Raw genomic sequence first — 17,754 nt, forward strand, 5'->3', positions numbered from 1 at the left:
TTTTTTTTTTTTTTTTTATACTTTGTCGCTGTCTCCCGCGTTTGCGAGGTAGCGCAAGGAAACAGACGAAAGAAATGGCCCAACCCCCCCCATACACATACATACATCCACACACGCAAATATACATAGCTACACAGCTTTCCATGGTTTACCCCAGACGCTTCACATGCCTTGATTCAATCCACTGACAGCACGTCAGCCCCGGTATACCACATCGCTCCAATTCACTCTATTCCTTGCCCTCCTTTCATCCTCCTGCATGTTCAGGCCCCGATCACACAAAATCTTTTTCACTCCATCTTTCCACCTCCAATTTGGTCTCCCTCTTCTCCTTGTTCCCTCCACCTCCGACACATATATCCTCTTGGTCAATCTTTCCTCACTCATCCTCTCCATGTGCCCAAACCACTTCAAAACACCCTCTTCTGCTCTTTCAACCACGCTCTTTTTATCTCCACACATCTCTCTTACTCTTACGTTACTCACTCGATCAAACCACCTCACACCACACATTGTCCTCAAACATCTCATTTCCAGCACATCCATCCTCCTGCGCACAACTCTATCCATAGCCCACGCCTCGCAACCATACAACATTGTTGGAACCACTATTCCTTCAAACATACCCATTTTTGCTTTCCGAGATAATGTTCTCGACTTCCACACATTCTTCAAGGCCCCCAGAATTTTCGCCCCCTCCCCCACCCTATGATCCACTTCCGCTTCCATGGTTCCATCCGCTGCCAGATCCACTCCCAGATATCTAAAACACTTCACTTCCTCCAGTTTTTCTCCATTCAAACTCACCTCCCAATTGACTTGACCCTCAACCCTACTGTACCTAATAACCTTGCTCTTATTCACATTTACTCTTAACTTTCTTCTTCCACACACTTTACCAAACTCAGTCACCAGCTTCTGCAGTTTCACACATGAATCAGCCACCAGCGCTGTGTCATCAGCGAACAACAACTGACTCACTTCCCAAGCTCTCTCATCCCCAACAGACCTCATACTTGCCCCTCTTTCCAAAACTCTTGCATTTACCTCCCTAACAACCCCATCCATAAACAAATTAAACAACCATGGAGACATCACACACCCCTTACATATATATATATATATATATATATATATATATATATATATATATATATATATATATATATATATCTATATATATATATATATATATATATATATATATATATATATATATATATATATATATATATATATATAAACAAAATATTCCAATACTTTTTCCATTTTTGTATACAAGTACTTTCTATTAATTTCTCTTATATCTTACATGATTCTTGGTCTCCCATAGATTATAGAAATGGTAAAGATACACACTACTAGTTTATACGGAGTGAAGTAGGCAGAATTTCCCATTTTAAGATATGACTCATACTTTTCAGAAGAATACAATTTACCCTGGATGATGTAACCTTACCTAGAAAACTGAACAAAATATAATGGATAACTGAAACAGTTATTGGGAAAGAGGGGAGATAATTGGAACATTCCTCATAAAAGAGGCATGAGTCAGCTGCAGGTTGACTCATGACTAACTGGAATACGGGACAAGGCATCAGCAACAACATTATCCTTTCCTTTTGTATGTTTAATAACCAAATTATACTCTTGTGACAAAAGACTCCACCTTGTCAAACATTGGTTTCCATTTTTCATCTGTGCAAAAATACAAGGGGATTGTGATCCATAAACACTGGGATCGGCCTACTTGCTCCTATCAGATAAACATGAAAAAGGTTCAGACTTCAGATCAATGTCAATGTTCCCTTTTCCCAATTTAAATGATTTATCATAATTTGGAGTAGAAAGTATGGATGCACTTACAACTTTCTTTTTCAATTTCTTAAAGGCCTCATCACATTGATAACTACACAAATTTGATTTTCTTGGACAATAAGTTGGTTAATGGTAAAGCAATGATTGAAAAGTTTTTACAAAACCTACAGTAATATCTGGCCATACCCAGAAATCTCAATAATTCTTTCCTATTTGAAGGTGCTGGAAATTTTACAATACTCTCCACCTTAGCATTAATTGGTTCAACACATCCCTGACCAACAACATAACCAAGATATCTATAGACTGTTGCTCTAGCAGATTCTCTCTTCACAAGGTTTATGGTTAAATTTGCTTTGTCCCACCTGTGAAACACTTCCCAAGTTTTTTGGAAAGTACTGCCACTGTTTTTCATACTAAAGAGTAACACTTTATACTAATACAAACCATCCATAGCTACAAATGCCAAGATTTCTTTTGCTCTTCCAGTCAGAGGTACTTCCCAATACCCTTTCAATAAGTCTAAGTTACAAATTTAGTATCTCCTATCCGATCAATACAAACATCCACTCTTGGAATAGGATATGAGTCAGCTTTAGTGACCTTATTTACTTTTCTGAAATCAGTACAAAATCAGTAGGAAATATCATCATGTTTACTTACTAACACATAAGATGAACTCCAAGTACCCCACTGGAAATGAGTTTGTAAAACAGTTACTAAGACACAAGATGAACTCCAAGGACCCAACTGGAAATAAGTTTGTAAAACTTTAGTAGGTTATCCTAGTGGAAGCTACTATGTACCTTATTGTGGTGTATTGCACACGTGTATACCTATCATAATGTACTGGTGTCCCTGAATAAAATCAGTCAGTCAATCTACTTTTTTCAATCAGGTTATTGTCAAGCATATACTGTACTTCTTTTCTCATTATCTCCCTCACCTTAGGATTCACTCGATATGGGTGTTGCATTTTGAACTTGACATCATAATACTATAGTTTTCCTTGGGACATCAGAAAACAAAGACCTAAGCTCACATATAATTTGTATGATTTCACTTCTCTCAGTTTCTAAATGATCAAGTTTATTTTCCAAGTAATATAACACATTTTAATTGTTTAACAGTTTATCCTCACATCTCCCCAGCTTCACTTTTCCACTTTCATCCATTACCTCTACATCATGAGACCTAACACATGCTCAATTCACATTTGTACCATCATAATCCTTTACAGAATTTCTATCATAATAGGGTTTCACCACATTTACGTGACACAATTGTTTTGGTTTGCATCTTTCTGGGGTATTTACAAGATAGTTCAATTCATGTACTCTTTTCTTAGTCGCCTGAGGACCTTAAAATCTTGCTTTCAAAGGATTTCCTATCTAAGGTGATAATACCAACACTCAGTCACCTGGTATCAATTGAAATCTCTGCTTCTAGATTTTTTTGTCACACCGTACATTCATATCTTCTTGACACTCAAATTATCTGCAGCAATCTCTCTAGCCCTACACTATATGTTTTTAAAATCAGTTACATACTTCATTAATGCAGGAGAATCACTCTTCCCAGTCCACTTCTCCTTCAGCATACTCAATGGATCTCACTTCATGTCCATACACCTACTCAAATGGACTAAAACATGGAGATTTTTGTACTGCATAATGGCAAACGATGCCAAAGGCACACACTCATTCCAGTCAAGTGACAATTCCTCACAGTATATTCTTAAAGTATTTTTCAAAGTCTGATGGAGTCTCTTCACAACTACTTGGCTTTGTGGGTGATAAGCACCTGACACATTTTGTGTTATATGTAATCCCTTTGATATTTTCTTGAACATTCCTGAAGTAAAATTACTTCCTTGGTCTGACTGTATAATTTCAGGCATACCCACCCAGGAGAAATATCTCCCTAACTCTCTTACAATATTTTTAGAATTTATGTTACGTAACTATCCCTGGGGATAGGGGAGATACTTCCCACGCATTCCCTGCATGTCATAGAAGGCGACCAAAGGGGTTGGTAGTGGGGGCTACAAACCCTCCCCTCCTTGTACTTTAACTTTCTAAAAGGGGAAACAGAAGAAGGAGTCACACGGGGAGTGCTCATCCTCCTCGAAGGCTCAGATTCGGGTGTCTAAATGTGTGTAGATGTAACCAAGATGAGAAAAAAGGAGAGATAGGTAGTATGTTTGAAGTGAAACACTCAAAAGTAAAAGGAAAGAGTGGTTTGGGAATGTTTTAGGAGAAAAGCCAGGGGTTGGTGAGAGGACAAGAGCAAAGGAAGGGGTAGCAATACTCCTGAAACAGGAGTAGTGGGAGTATGTGATAGAGTGTAAGAAAGTAAACTCTAGATTGATATGGGTAAGACTGAAAGTGGATGGAGAGAGGGGTGATTATTGGTGCCTCTCCACCTGGGCATGAGAAGATAGATCATGAGAGGCAAGTGTTTTGAGAGCAGCTGAGTGAGTGTGTTAGCAGTTTTGATGCATGAGACCGGGTTATGGTGATGGTTGATTTGAATGCAAAGGTGAGTAATGTGGCAGTTGAGGGAATGATTGTGTACATGGGGTGTTCAGTGTTGGAAATGGGGAAGAGCTTGTAGATTTGTGTGCTGAAAAAGCACTGGTGATTGGGAATACCAGGTTTAAAAAGAGATATATACATAAGCATACATATGTAAGTAGGAGAGATGGCCAGAGAGTGTTATTGGATAACATGTTAATTGATAGGTGGGTGAAAGAGAGACTTTTGGATGTTAATGTGCTAATAGGTGCAATTAGAAGGATGTCTGATCGTTATCTTGTAGAGGTGAAGGTGAAGATTTGTAGAGGTTTTCAGAAAAGAAGAGAAAATGTTGGGGTGAAAAGAGTGGTGAGAGTAATTGAGCATGGGAAGGAGACTTGTGTGAGGAAGTACCAGGAGATACTGAGTGCAAAATGGAAAAGGGTGAGAGCAAAGGAAGTAAGGGAAATGGGGGAGGAAGGAGATGTATTTAGGGAAGCAGTGATGGCTTGCGCAAAAGGTGCTTGTGGCGTGAGAAGTGTGGGAGGTGGGCAGATTAGAAAGGGTAGTGAGTAGTGGGATGAAGAAGTAAGATTATTAGTGAAAGAGAAGAGAGAGAGGCTTTTGGATGATGTTTGCAAATGACTGGGAGATGTAAAAAAAATATGTATAAAAGAAAGAGGCAAGAGGTCAAGAGAACTGTGCAAGAGGTGAAAAAGAGGGCAAATGAGAGTTGGATTGAGAGAGTACCATTAAATTTTAAGGAGAATGAAAAGATATTTTGGAAGGAGGTAAATAAAGTGCGTGAGACAAGAGAACAAATGGGAACATCGGTGAAGGGGGCTAATGGGGAGGTAATAACAAGTAGTGGTGATGTGAGAAGGAGATGGAGTGAGTATTTTGAAGGTCTATTGAGTGTGTTTGGTGATAGAGTGGCAGATATAGGGTGTTTTGGTCGAGGTGGTGTGTGAAATGAGAGGGTCGGGGAGAATAGTTTGGTAAACAGAGAAGAGGTAGTGAAAGATTTGCGGAAGATGAAAGCTGGCAAGGCAGCATGTATGGATGGTATTGCATCAGAATTTATTAAAAAAGGGGGGGTAACTGTGTTGTTGACTGGTTGGTAAGGATATTTAATGTATGTATGAATCATGGTGAGGTGCCTGAGGATTGGCAGAATGCATGCATAGTGCCATTCTACAAAGGCAAAGGGGATAAAGGTGAGTGCTCAAATTACAGAGGTATAAGTTTGTTGAGCATTCCTGGAAAATTATGTGGGAAGGTATTGATTGAGAGGCTGAAAGCATGTACAGAGCATCAGACTGGGGAAGAGCAGTGTGGTTTCAGAAGTGGTAGAGGATGTGTGGATCAGGTGTTTGCTTTGAAGAATGGATGTGAGAAATACTTAGAAAAGCAAATGGATTTGTATGTAGCATATATGGATCTGGAGAAGGCATATGATAGAGTTGATAGAGATGCTCTGTGGAAGGTATTGAGAATATTTGGTGTGGGAGGCTAGTTGCTGGAAGCAGTGAAAAGTTTTTATCGAGTATGTAAGGCATGTGTACGAGTAGGAAGAGAGGAGAGTGATTGGTTCTCACTGAATATCGGTTTGTGGCAGGGGTGCGTGTTGTCTCCATGGTTGTTTAATTTGTTTATGGATGGGGTTGATAGGGAGGTGAATGCAAGAGAGAGGGGCAAGTATGCAGTCTGTTGTGGATGAAAGGGCATGGGAAGTGAGTCAGTTGTTGTTCGCTGATGATACAGCGCTGGTGGTTGATTCGGGTAAGAAACTTTCACTGGGAACCAATCACTCTCTTCTCTTCCTACCCACACACATGCCTTACATCCTTGGTAAAAACTTTTCACTGCTTCTAGCAGCTTACCTTCCATACCATATACTCCTAAGTCCTTCCACAAAGCATCTTTATCAATGCTACACACAAATCCATCTGTTTTTCTATGTATTTCTCTCACACATTCTTCAAAGCACACTCCTGATCCACTCATGCTGTACCACTTTTGAAACCACACTGCTCCTCCCCAATCTGATGATCTTTACATTCCTTCATCAAATGCATGATCCACACATCCTCTGCCACTTCTGAAACCACACTATTCCTCCCAAGTCTGATGATCTGTACTTGCCTTCACCTTCTCTTTCAATACCCTTCCATAAAATTTTATGGAATACTCAGCAAACTTATGACTCTGTAGTTTGAACACTCACCTTTATCCCCTTTGCTTTTGTACAGTGGCACTATACATGCATTCCACCAATCCTCAGGCACTTCACCATAATCCATACATACACTGAATATCCTTACCAACCAACCAACAACACAGTCACCCTCTTTCTTAATGAATTCTACTGCAATACCATCCAAACCCACTGCCTTGCTGGATTTCATTTTCCGCATAGCTTTCACTACCTCTTCTCTCTAAACCAGACTGCTCTTCCTGACCCTCTCACTTCGCACACCACCCCAGCCAAAACACCCTACATCTGCCACTTTATCATGAAACACGTTCAACACACCTTCAAAATACTCACTCCATCTTCTCACTTCATCACTACCAATTATTACTTCCCCCCTTGCCCCCATCACTGATGTTCCCGTTTGTTCTCTTGTCTTACACATGTTATTTACCTTTCAAAAACATCTTTTTATTCTCTTTAAAGATTAATGATACTCTCTCATGCCAACTCTCTTTTCCAACCCTTGCACCTTTCTCTTGACCTCGTGCTGCTTTCTTTTATACATCTCCCAATCATTTCCACTCCTTCCTTGTAAGTATTGTCCAAACACCTCTCTTTTCTCTTTCACTAACAACTTCTTCATCCCACCACTCACCACCCTTTCTAATCTGCCCACCTCCCACCTTTCTCATGCCACATGCATCTTTTGCACATGCCAACACTTGCTTCCCTAAGTACATTCCATTCCTCACCCACTCCCCTCACATCATTTGCTCTCACCTTTTGCCATTCTATGCTCAGTGTCTCCTGGTACTTCCTCACTCAAGTCTTCTTTCCAAGCTCACTTACTCTCACCACTCTCTTCTCCCTAACAGTCTCTCTTCCTTTTTGAAATCCTCTTCGAATCATCATCTTCACCTCCACAAGATAGTGATCAGACATCCATCTAGCTGCCCCTTTCAGTACATTAACATCCAAAAGTCTCTCTTTTACATGCTTATCAGTTACCATGTAATCCAATAATGCCCTCTGACCATCTTTCCTACTCACAAATGTATACTTATTTATATCTCTCTTTTTAGACCAAGTATTCCCAATCCCAAATCTTTTTTCAGCACACAAATCCATAAGCTCATCACCATCTCCATTCACAACACTGAATTTCCCAAGTACACCTATTATACCCTCAATTGCCACATTACTCACCTTCGCATTTTGATCACCCATCACTAGTACCTGGTCTCGTGCACCAAAGCTGCTGAAACACTCACTGAGCTGTTCCTTAAACACTTTCCTCTCGTGATCTTTCTTATGACCAGGTGCATAGGCACCAGTAATCACCCATCTCTCCATCCACTTTAAGTTTTACCCACATCAATCTAGAATTTACTTTCTTACACTCCATTATACACTCCCCCAACTCCTGCTTCAGGAGTAGTGCTACTCCTTCCTTAGCTCTTGTCTATCACCAACCCCTGACTTTACTATCAAGACTTTTCCACACCATTCTTCCCCTTTATCCTTGAGCTTCGTCTCCCTCAGAGCCAGAACATCCAGTTTTCTATCCTCACTCAAACATACTATCTATCTTCTTTCTTCTCATCTTGTTTACATCCATGCATATTCAGACTCCACAATCTGAGCCTTCAAGGAGAATGAGCACTCCCTGCTTGGTTCTTTCTTGTTTTCTCTTTCAGAAATTGGAATATAAGTAGGGGAGGGTTTCCAGCCGCCACTTCTGCCTCTTGTAGTTGCCTTCTATGACACACAGGGAATACGTGGAAAGTATTCTTTCTCCCTTATCCCCAGGGGATATATATGTTAATAAGCTATTCCTGCAGGAGGTTACATGCAAGTGTTGAGACACATTTTTGCTTGTATAGTTTTAGTAATCATATTAATTGTTCTAGTAAAACAAAAAACAAGTCGTTGTGTTAGCCACTTGCCCATACTGGTACAATGGTCATTGCACCTGAACTTGTGTGAAAGCACTCTCTTGTTTGATTATATAATAAGAATTTTGATTTTTGTTTATTTTCTTTGTCCTAATAATTGTCGTATGAATTATTACATTTTGCTTTGAATTAGTAACATGAACATGAATGTATATAAATACACTAAAACAAGTCACTATATCAGGCTTGTGCCCATGCTGTTACAACAGCTGACCACAGTTGAACTCATGAGGATGCAGTCTTTATTTATACAATAATATTCTCAATTTTTGCTTGTTTTCAGTGTTAATAATTGTTTTGTTACATTTTGCAGTAAATTACATTAAAGATAAACCAAAAATATACATATATGTACTTGTCTACAGATATGAGTCTCTAGGTACAGTGGCTGACCATGGAGTACTCAAACGATCACAGCACCTGACATAAGAGTGGCAATTTTCCGAACTATAGAAATTTTGCCTAACTCGGTCAGGCTTTTTTCCTAACTATGAGAGTTTCGAATCTATAGATCTCCATATTAAAGACTTTACTGTGCTTGCTCACTTCATCTCCTATTTTTCCTCTTTTTCAACCCCTGCACCTCCTTTCTGATCTGCTTTCTTCAGTACAACTCCTAGTCATTTACACTCCTTCCCTGTAAGTATCGCTCATATACCTTTCTTTTCTCTTTCCCTGGCAACTTTACTTCATCATTCCACCACTCACAACCCTTTCTCACCTGTCCATCTCCCACCATGTACATGTCACACACTTCAGTCTTGCAATCCCTAAATACCTTCCATTTTCATCCTTTCCCTGAGCTTCATTTACTCTCACCCTTTTGCCATTCTGCATTCAGCCTCCCTTAGTATACCTCCACACATATATCTTTACCAAGTTCACGCACTTTTTACCATCCTTTTCTCACCCACATTGTTCTCTCTTTTCTAGAAACCCCTATAAATCCTCACCCTCTCCTCCACTAGGTAATGATTAGTCATCTCACCAGCAGCCCCTCTCAGTTCATTCATATCCAACAGTTCCTCTCTTGCTCACCCGTCAGTTAGTATGTAATCTAATAAAACATGAGACGTGTATTTTTTCATGTATGTATACTTATGTATGATGCATACATCCCAAAATACTTCCTGCATATGTACTAAAACATTTTTGATTTGCACACATTGGTTGAAGGGCAGTCTTTGATTGGAAAGTTGTGTAGGGTAATCATTATTATATTTCCAATGGCTGAGTTCATATTTTACACTGTAAAAAATGGCAGAGTAAAGTTGATGTATGACAGTTGCTTCCCGACCAACAGGCAATAGAAAGAGGTGCTAATGCCAACCTAGACTTCTATAATGATCTTATTGAGTCAACAGAATTTTATGAAGCTGTCTCCAATGCAGAGGAGAGTAATAGGGATGGTGAAAGAGGAAGTAGATCTCAACAGTCAGGAGAACAGTGGCAATAGGTTACCAGTGACTTCATACCCTAAACATTCAATTTTGATAGAAATGGTTGTGGAATAACTATTGACTGTTATGTCATTGAAAATTCAGATGAACTTGATCTGTTAAATATGATGGAATGGAAACAAATCCTTACCATTGATAATTGATGGCATCACCTGGAGGGTTCTCTGAACAGTATTGTGAAATATGATGATGTGGGAAGAGAAGATATGTTTAAATTTTTTGTGTATCATATGATAATGTATCATAACAGAAAACACCATGCAATACATTTTTGGACAACTGATGAGGATTTTGAAACAAAGTTCACAAGGAAATTGACGGCAAGAGTTAGGGTTTGCACTTGCTGCTTTTATCACATTTTGTTGATAATACTCACCAGAGCTTGAGACACTAAATTGGCAGAGACCTACTTGTAAAAATAAGACCAGGACATGCCCATCTACAGAGAAAGGTCAAGGAAAAGTTTATTTCTCCTTAGGATCTATGCATAAATGAAAGCCTAATGTTGTGAATGGTAAGACAAATTGTGGCAATACATACTGCGACAGAGGCACCATTTTGATATCAAGATTTTTGTTGTTTGTGACATGGAGACTGACTGCATGCATGATTTTCTTATCTATTCAGGGAGTGACAAGTATATTGAGCATGATGAACAAGGCATATCAGATTCAGTTGTAAAAACCTTCCTTTCGGGTCATTTTGATTGAGATCATGTCCTATAATGTTATAACTAGTGAATCAGTCCCAAATTATTTCAGTTTTTGTGAACATCATACAGAAGCATATGATACAGTTTGGAAAAACCATAAATTTGTGCCAGCATCACCTGTGATAAAGAAAGATAAAACAGTCAGTGTCTTGCAGTTGCATTGGTATATTGTATGTGAAGTGTCAAAGTAACCAAGTAGGGCATGTGTTTTTTACCATACATGAAGACAAGACGATAGGCTGAAAGGAAGCAGGCTAGTCATGATAGTAAAAAAGTCAGTTTGTGTGTCTTAAGAGTATATCAGAAAACTTGCATCATCAATTAATGTTATATGCTTATTAGCTCCATTTAATGCATATGCAAAGTGACATAGTGGTACATAAAAAAGTTTTTTCAGTTGACTTATATATCAGTCATGAATGCATGCCACATGCAAAAGACCACCATTGCATAACTGGTAAAGTTCTCATTAACCAGCTGATTGACAGGTTTGCAACAGAATGTCACAGTACAGTGGCTAGTTGCACTTTCCTGAATGCATCTTGCTCACTTATTGGAAAGACAGTTCCTTGAAAGTATTCCTCCCTCGGATGTTCAGCGACCATGAGTAAGGTGTCATGTGTATGCTCCTACTTCTTTAAAGCAAAAAAAAAAAAAAAAATGAGAACTTGATATATGTGCTGGAAGTGCAATGTTGTTTTTTTTTCAACTTCTTGCTTTATTGACTATCACATCAGTACAGTTTGCTGAATGTACAGATATCTATAACTGAAATAGATATATATTTGAAGCTGCAAAAACAGTTTAGTGTTTGAAAGTGCCAATTGATGAATAAGTATATTTGTATTTGAAGTTGTAAGGATAAAGTATCATGATCAATTTTACATGTACTGTTTTGATAAAACTTATTTTGTTAGTTGAAACTGCCTGTATATAAATAATTATTTTCTTTATATCATAATCTAAGTACTGAAACTGCCAGTATGTGAGTAATTATTAACTTAGAATCATGATTATAATCAAAGCAGCAATATAAATATAGATTTGTAGCACAAGTTTTATATTCCTTATATTATTTGTATGTGTGTATATGTGTGTGTGTGTGTGTGTGTGTGTATAAGAGAGAGAGAGAGAGAGAGAGAGAGAGAGAGAGAGAGAGAGAGAGAGAGAGAGAGAGAGAGAGAGAGAGAGAGAGACTGTGCATATATGTGCACAACAGAAAGAGCAGGGGAAGCAAGAATGGCATGCTTTTATATTTGAGGTAGAGAGAGTAAGAGAGAGAGTATGTGAGTTTGAGGTAAATGTACATCTGGCAGCAATTATTCACAGTCATACAGCCTTCATAAGTTAACTCTCAGAGGCTTGAGAACAAGAAACACCAAAAATATCTGTTTTTATTTTTTTTTTGTAAGGGGAGTTGAGATACTTATTGCATCTGGTATATATAACTCAAGATGATGTATTTTGGCATCATCCATCTCTTGAAATATCTGGGAAGTGAAGATATAAAAGCTTAGAATGATAGATATACATATTTATAGGGTTGAGAGAACCATTTTCTTTCAAATGGCAAGAGAAAAGTTGTCATGCAAGCAAATGAAATGTTTATTAAAATGCAAGCAAATGAAATGTTTATTAAAATCCTACTTTAAATATCAATAACATCCCTTACTATACCCTTATTGCTACAAGGAAGGGTTTTAAGCATATGTTCTCTGTAATGTTATCTGTTTTGGGGCTCAGGAAGAAATAAATTTTCAAAAGGCAAGAAAGAAATTGAATGAATGCACTTTATTTTTCATAAACTTGACATTTTGAGGGTCTAATTAATTTTTTTTTCGTGCTGTAATGAAGGGGTTAAGCCAAGTAGTACCAATTCTTTTTCAACACCACTCCACAAGCTGTTTACCATTTCCATTCATCTTACTGAATACCCCATCCCCCCAATTATTCAACTGCCACATTACTCATTTTTGTATTTAGATCACCTATCACCAGTATTTGATTTCTTGCATCAAAGCTGCTGACACACCTACTTAGCTGCTTCCAAAATACTTGCCTCTCTTCACCTTTCTTCCTATGGTCAGGTGAGTATGCACTAATAATAACCCATCTCTCATAATACACTCATTTCTAGCCACATCAATTTAGAACTCACTTTCTTACACTTTGTCTTATTCCTACAACTGCTTCAGCAGTAGTGGTACCCCTTCCTTAGCTCTCACCCTCACACTAGCTTGTGACTTTACCCTTAAGACATTCCCAGACCATTCACCCCCCTTTTCCTTGACTTCCCTGTACTTTTTCACTCAGAACCAGAACATCCAGATTCCATTTCTCAAACATACTATAAGTCATTATCATTATATGACCACGGACCCCTTTCCGCCATGTTGAGATCTGGCACAATATCATCAGAGATATTGATAGAGAGGAAGGCTTTCCGTTGGTTTCCTCTCCTTGGTAATGGCACTTTAGATAGATCTCTTTGCTACCAGAACCAATGCATTTAAACAGATACTTTGTCCATGAAGTGGATTTTTGGAACCAGATTTTTCATTGCTCCCAATTTTCCTTTTAGGAAAGATTCGAAGGCAAATTCTTTTTGGGGTTTAGTAATGCTGGTAGCCCCCAAGTGGGACACTTTAATGTCATAGACTTCTTCAGCAATGCTAATTACATTGGTTTTCTAAGCCAAATTATCCTTGCAGGACAACCTAAAACCCTGAATTCTGGAATTTACATGTGTAGATTTTTTCAAATTTTTGACAGAGATTTGGAGGACACTAACATACAACCTTTTCTTAAAATTTTCTCTTCTACTCAAGTCAGCACCACTTCATCCAGGAAAAACATTTGTCTTTGAAGAATCTGATGTCTTAAAGTGAGTTAAATTGCTTGTTTAGAGTTCTAATTTTGAATATATCATGACAATGAGGCAAGTAACACATACCTCTTGATGTGCCCTTTTAAGAACTCCTCTCTCTGGGTTTGGAATATCTAATAGGTCATATTTGGGATTAACTTCTCTGGTCTTTCTTTGAGGAAACCACTTAACTTTCCACCACAGCCCAGTTGGAGCTTTCAAAAGTCTCAGACATTTTTTGATCTAGTAGTCTTCTTTTAAAGCTCTTGCTGTTATTGCTTTGGGCTCTGGAGAAGAGTTTATGAAATACTTCTTTCCAGTCACAAAATATGATGATGACAACTTCTTATGAGTTTAAGTAAACCCAAAGTCCTCTTTTTTGGTGAAGTATGAAGTCACTCAGATTAGATTTTACCTTTTTTCATCCAGTCTTGGAATATTCTCATTAAGAGTATCACACCTTATACCCAGTTGATCCTCTTAGAAACCTTTTGGGCTTCACCATCTGTTGGTGAGGGGACCATTCGTTAGTATACTGTGCTTTAGTCTGTGAAAATTCCTGTGAGTGAGATAATCTCTATGGGGATTAAGAATTCCTTTTATTGACTCAGCCTGTGCTTTCTGCAAGAACACATGATGTGAGAAAGATCACCACTATAGTGCTTTGCCTTCCTAACAGAACCTTTCATAGGAGGAAATCAAAAACAGGTTCTTTGGCATTTTCTGCCTTCATCAAAGAGTGCCTTAGTTCAGACATTGTGGATCTATATTGTGTGGCTCAGGGGATTCTTCCTTCAGGAGAATCAGATTCACCATTGAAGGTACCAGTATATTTTTTTATGTTAGGGTGAGTCTTGTACAAAAGGTATAATCTTACCCCTTCTCCTTCATGTGGATATGCTCTTGTGATTGTGGGATAGACCACAGAGGAGAAAAGTATAGATTTTTCAAGACAGAAAACAAATTGTAAAGGAGAGTAATCTAGGTTTTGAAGATTGAAAAATCTTTTCTCTGTTTTTTGTGTGAATAATTTTTCTTGGTTTTCTTGCCCTGCCCTGCTTTTTTCAAAAGATGCTTTCCTTGTACTTTTTGTGACTGCTTTGGGTTGGTGCCCATGATCAACAAATTTTAAGCTTTGAAAAGTTGATTGAAATGGGGTTGATGATGTTAACCCAAACCAGATGCTGATTCACCAAAGGTGGGCCTAAAAAGGAGTATGCTGCTTCAGCGACCCAAGGCTGGTGCCTCCTCACTAGAATCATAAGGGTTGAAAGGGTCTTGACATGTATATGCCCAGGGAATGCATCTCATGCTTGTGAGACATTGTCTAGAAAGAAAGGTTTCTCAGTTTTCAAAATCTACATTTCTTGCTCCCATTTTCTCATGAACTTTTAAAAGTACAGAATGTGGTGTTATTCTATGTATGGGAATGGTGACAACATACCTTGCATTACTTAGTTCTTTACTCAACACACGCCAATTGTCAGTCCCCTCTTATCTTCATGATATGCCCATTCAGTCTCATTGCTTTTACATTATTATCACTCATATAAAACATGAAAATGGTTTCTTTTATTCTATTATTTGCATTGAGTATTCCATAATCCTGTTTTAAAGTAATGTTGCCTTATGAATAGTCCTATTCTAATAAGATAGCAGGGATGATCGAAAGGGAAATTCTTATGTAGTAGTGCATGGAAATATCATATTGCATGCTTTAATGACGCTTGGTTCTGAAAGGTATTCAGAGAATATAGGATAAATGGCCCAATAGGCATATGTTATTCATTATTTACTTCCCTCTGACTTTTACAGCTCTACCTTTTTTCTGAGTGAACAAGAAAATTGGAATGAACGTTTGAAATCAAAGGAAGAAAGTTTTACTCTGTTTGTACCAAGCAATGAGGCCTGGAGCTTTATCAAGCGCACAATGCCATCTGCATACAAGAAGCTTTTCATGGGGGACTTTGCTTATCATGTGAGTATAATTTTTTCAGAATTTTTTCTGCTACTATGTACACCATTTTCTCTGAAGTTTCTGAAATATGTATCAAAATTGAGTATTTCTGGTACTACAATATGGGGAATCCTGGGCATGGATGATGATCCTTGTGTCCCTGGTTATAACTAGCTATAGTTAGATTGATGAAACAAGATTACACTTTTCATCATGCTTTTGTTTTACTGAATTCACTAAAGATTTTATGATCTTCCAAAGTGTAGTGGTTAGCAGTGAGAATGAATCACTTACAGGCCTGCCTGGGATCAACTGGGAAGTGCTAGCTGTTCATCCTCCCCTCAAGGATGGTCAGATAATGGGTTGCTAGCTTAGGCTGGGTTACATAGACATTTATGTGTGGCATATTATCCCTGTGGATAAGGAAGACAGAGAATACTGCCTGCATATCTTCCATGTGGCATAGAAGGCAATTAAGGGATTAAGTGTGTGTGTGTGAGGGGGAGGGGTGCTGAAACTCTTCCCCTCCTGTATTACAGTTAAAAAGAAGGAACCAAGTTAGGATTTCTCCAAGGCTCAGTCAGTGAAGATGTATGACAGAAGAAAGATGGCTATGTTTACAGCATACAGTTGCCTGTACCATCTTCAGTAATGGGGAAATAATGAATATGTATGAAGAAAGGATATGTAGCAAATATGAGATGGCTGTGATTAGGGCATACATGTGCTTCTTGGCAAGTACTTCTAGCACTCTTTACACTAACGCTTTTCCTTTTCAGCAGAACTTTCAGTGCCCCTCCAATTATTCTCTCTTCCATGACTTATGTTAGCTATGGCTATCTCTTTACCATCCTCACTAATCTTACTAACAATTGAATAAATTCATCTGAAACATCTGTTCCTTCAGTATGCCGATTGATCTTACACACTGATAACCCATAAGATTCTAAAACTAATCTCGTATTTCAATTGCACTCACTCATGGTAGCCTTTTTGCAAATATTGTACTGGATATCATGTTTGAGAAGGCCCCTACTCTTTCCAATTCTTCTTCTGATTTAAGAAGTTGTTCATCATTATAAAGCAGCTACATAACTTTTGATTCTTTTTCCACAGTAGAGTATTACACCACAATTACTACACTTTGCTCTTATCTTTCATAATGCTCATCCATAGAGTGATTAGATGGTGATGTCACACAACCTTGATGTTCTTCCACACTAATTTTGAATCACCCACGCTTACCACAGCTTACACAGATACACCGCTTCCTTAGAAGCTCTTAATTGGATTTTGAAGTCTACCATGTGCATTTTATAGTCAGTGCTTTTTAGCTCACTTTAACATGTGCCTTTTCTCAATATGTAAATGTTGCATGCACCGTATTCATTTTATTCAGAACTTTGTCTTTAACTTGAAGTGCAAATATCTGATCACATTTTTCCTCTCTTAAATCCACCATGTTCTCCACATGCAATAGGTATGCTGATCTTATTAACATGATCAGTCAGTGTCTGACCATACACCTTTCCAGCTCTACTAAAGAGACTTATTCTTGTTCAGGATAGCATATGCCCTTCAAGCTATATTACCTTCAGAAAAAATATCATTGGAACAATCGCTTTTAGCCTTCTTTTTGATTTGCAGCAGTTATCTTGATTTATCATAATTTCTCATACAAAACATACCACATTGTGTTAGAATATTGTTAGGTGGACTATAGAATAACTGTGCAAGCCTAAACATACCTCTGATTACACTGTAAAGTTTTCATTTTTGTTTTCAGGTTCGATATATTCTGGAACGTCACATGATTGTTGGAAAAGATCTAAGCCTAGAAGAATTAACTGCTCTAACCAACAACTCAACTCGCAGGGACTATAAACAAGAAAGGCTTAACATGACTCGTGGAAAGATATACTTCCAGGCATTTGTTAGGAAAAACTTTGGAGGTAAGGGAAACTTATGGTATTAACTAGCTATAAGTGGATGAAACTATATCAGAATGGTGTATTTACAGGAATTGCAATATTTATATTTTATGTATCCCCAAAATACTGTTTTTTTAATAGGAAGAAAGGAAATATAAAGAAATGTAGATATTTTCATATATCCCTGGGATAGGGGAGAAAGACTCCTACCTCTGTATTTCTTGCATGTCCTATGAGGCAACTAAAGGGGTTGGGAGCAGGGGGCTGGTTACCAACCCCCCAACCCTTCTTGTATTTCAGTTTCTAAAAGATGGAACAGAAAGAGTCAAGTGGGAAGTGCTC

At 38.2% G+C, this 17,754-nt stretch overlaps 1 protein-coding gene across 8 annotated transcripts in view; it reads left to right on the forward strand.

The window, feature by feature from the left end:
• Fas1 (fasciclin 1) overlaps positions 1 to 17,754 on the forward strand; it is a 541,608-nt gene that overhangs the window by 463,706 nt on the left and 60,148 nt on the right. For all 8 annotated transcript variants that reach the window (XM_071667107.1, XM_071667100.1, XM_071667104.1 and 5 more), the window contains 2 exons: positions 15,340 to 15,502; positions 17,268 to 17,433. In XM_071667107.1, coding sequence (XP_071523208.1) covers positions 15,340 to 15,502; positions 17,268 to 17,433 — 329 coding nt within the window. The remainder of the gene's footprint in view (positions 1 to 15,339; positions 15,503 to 17,267; positions 17,434 to 17,754) is intronic.

Source organism: Panulirus ornatus, chromosome 11 (assembly GCF_036320965.1).
Source record: "Panulirus ornatus isolate Po-2019 chromosome 11, ASM3632096v1, whole genome shotgun sequence".
Taxonomy (NCBI): Eukaryota; Metazoa; Arthropoda; class Malacostraca; order Decapoda; family Palinuridae; genus Panulirus; species Panulirus ornatus.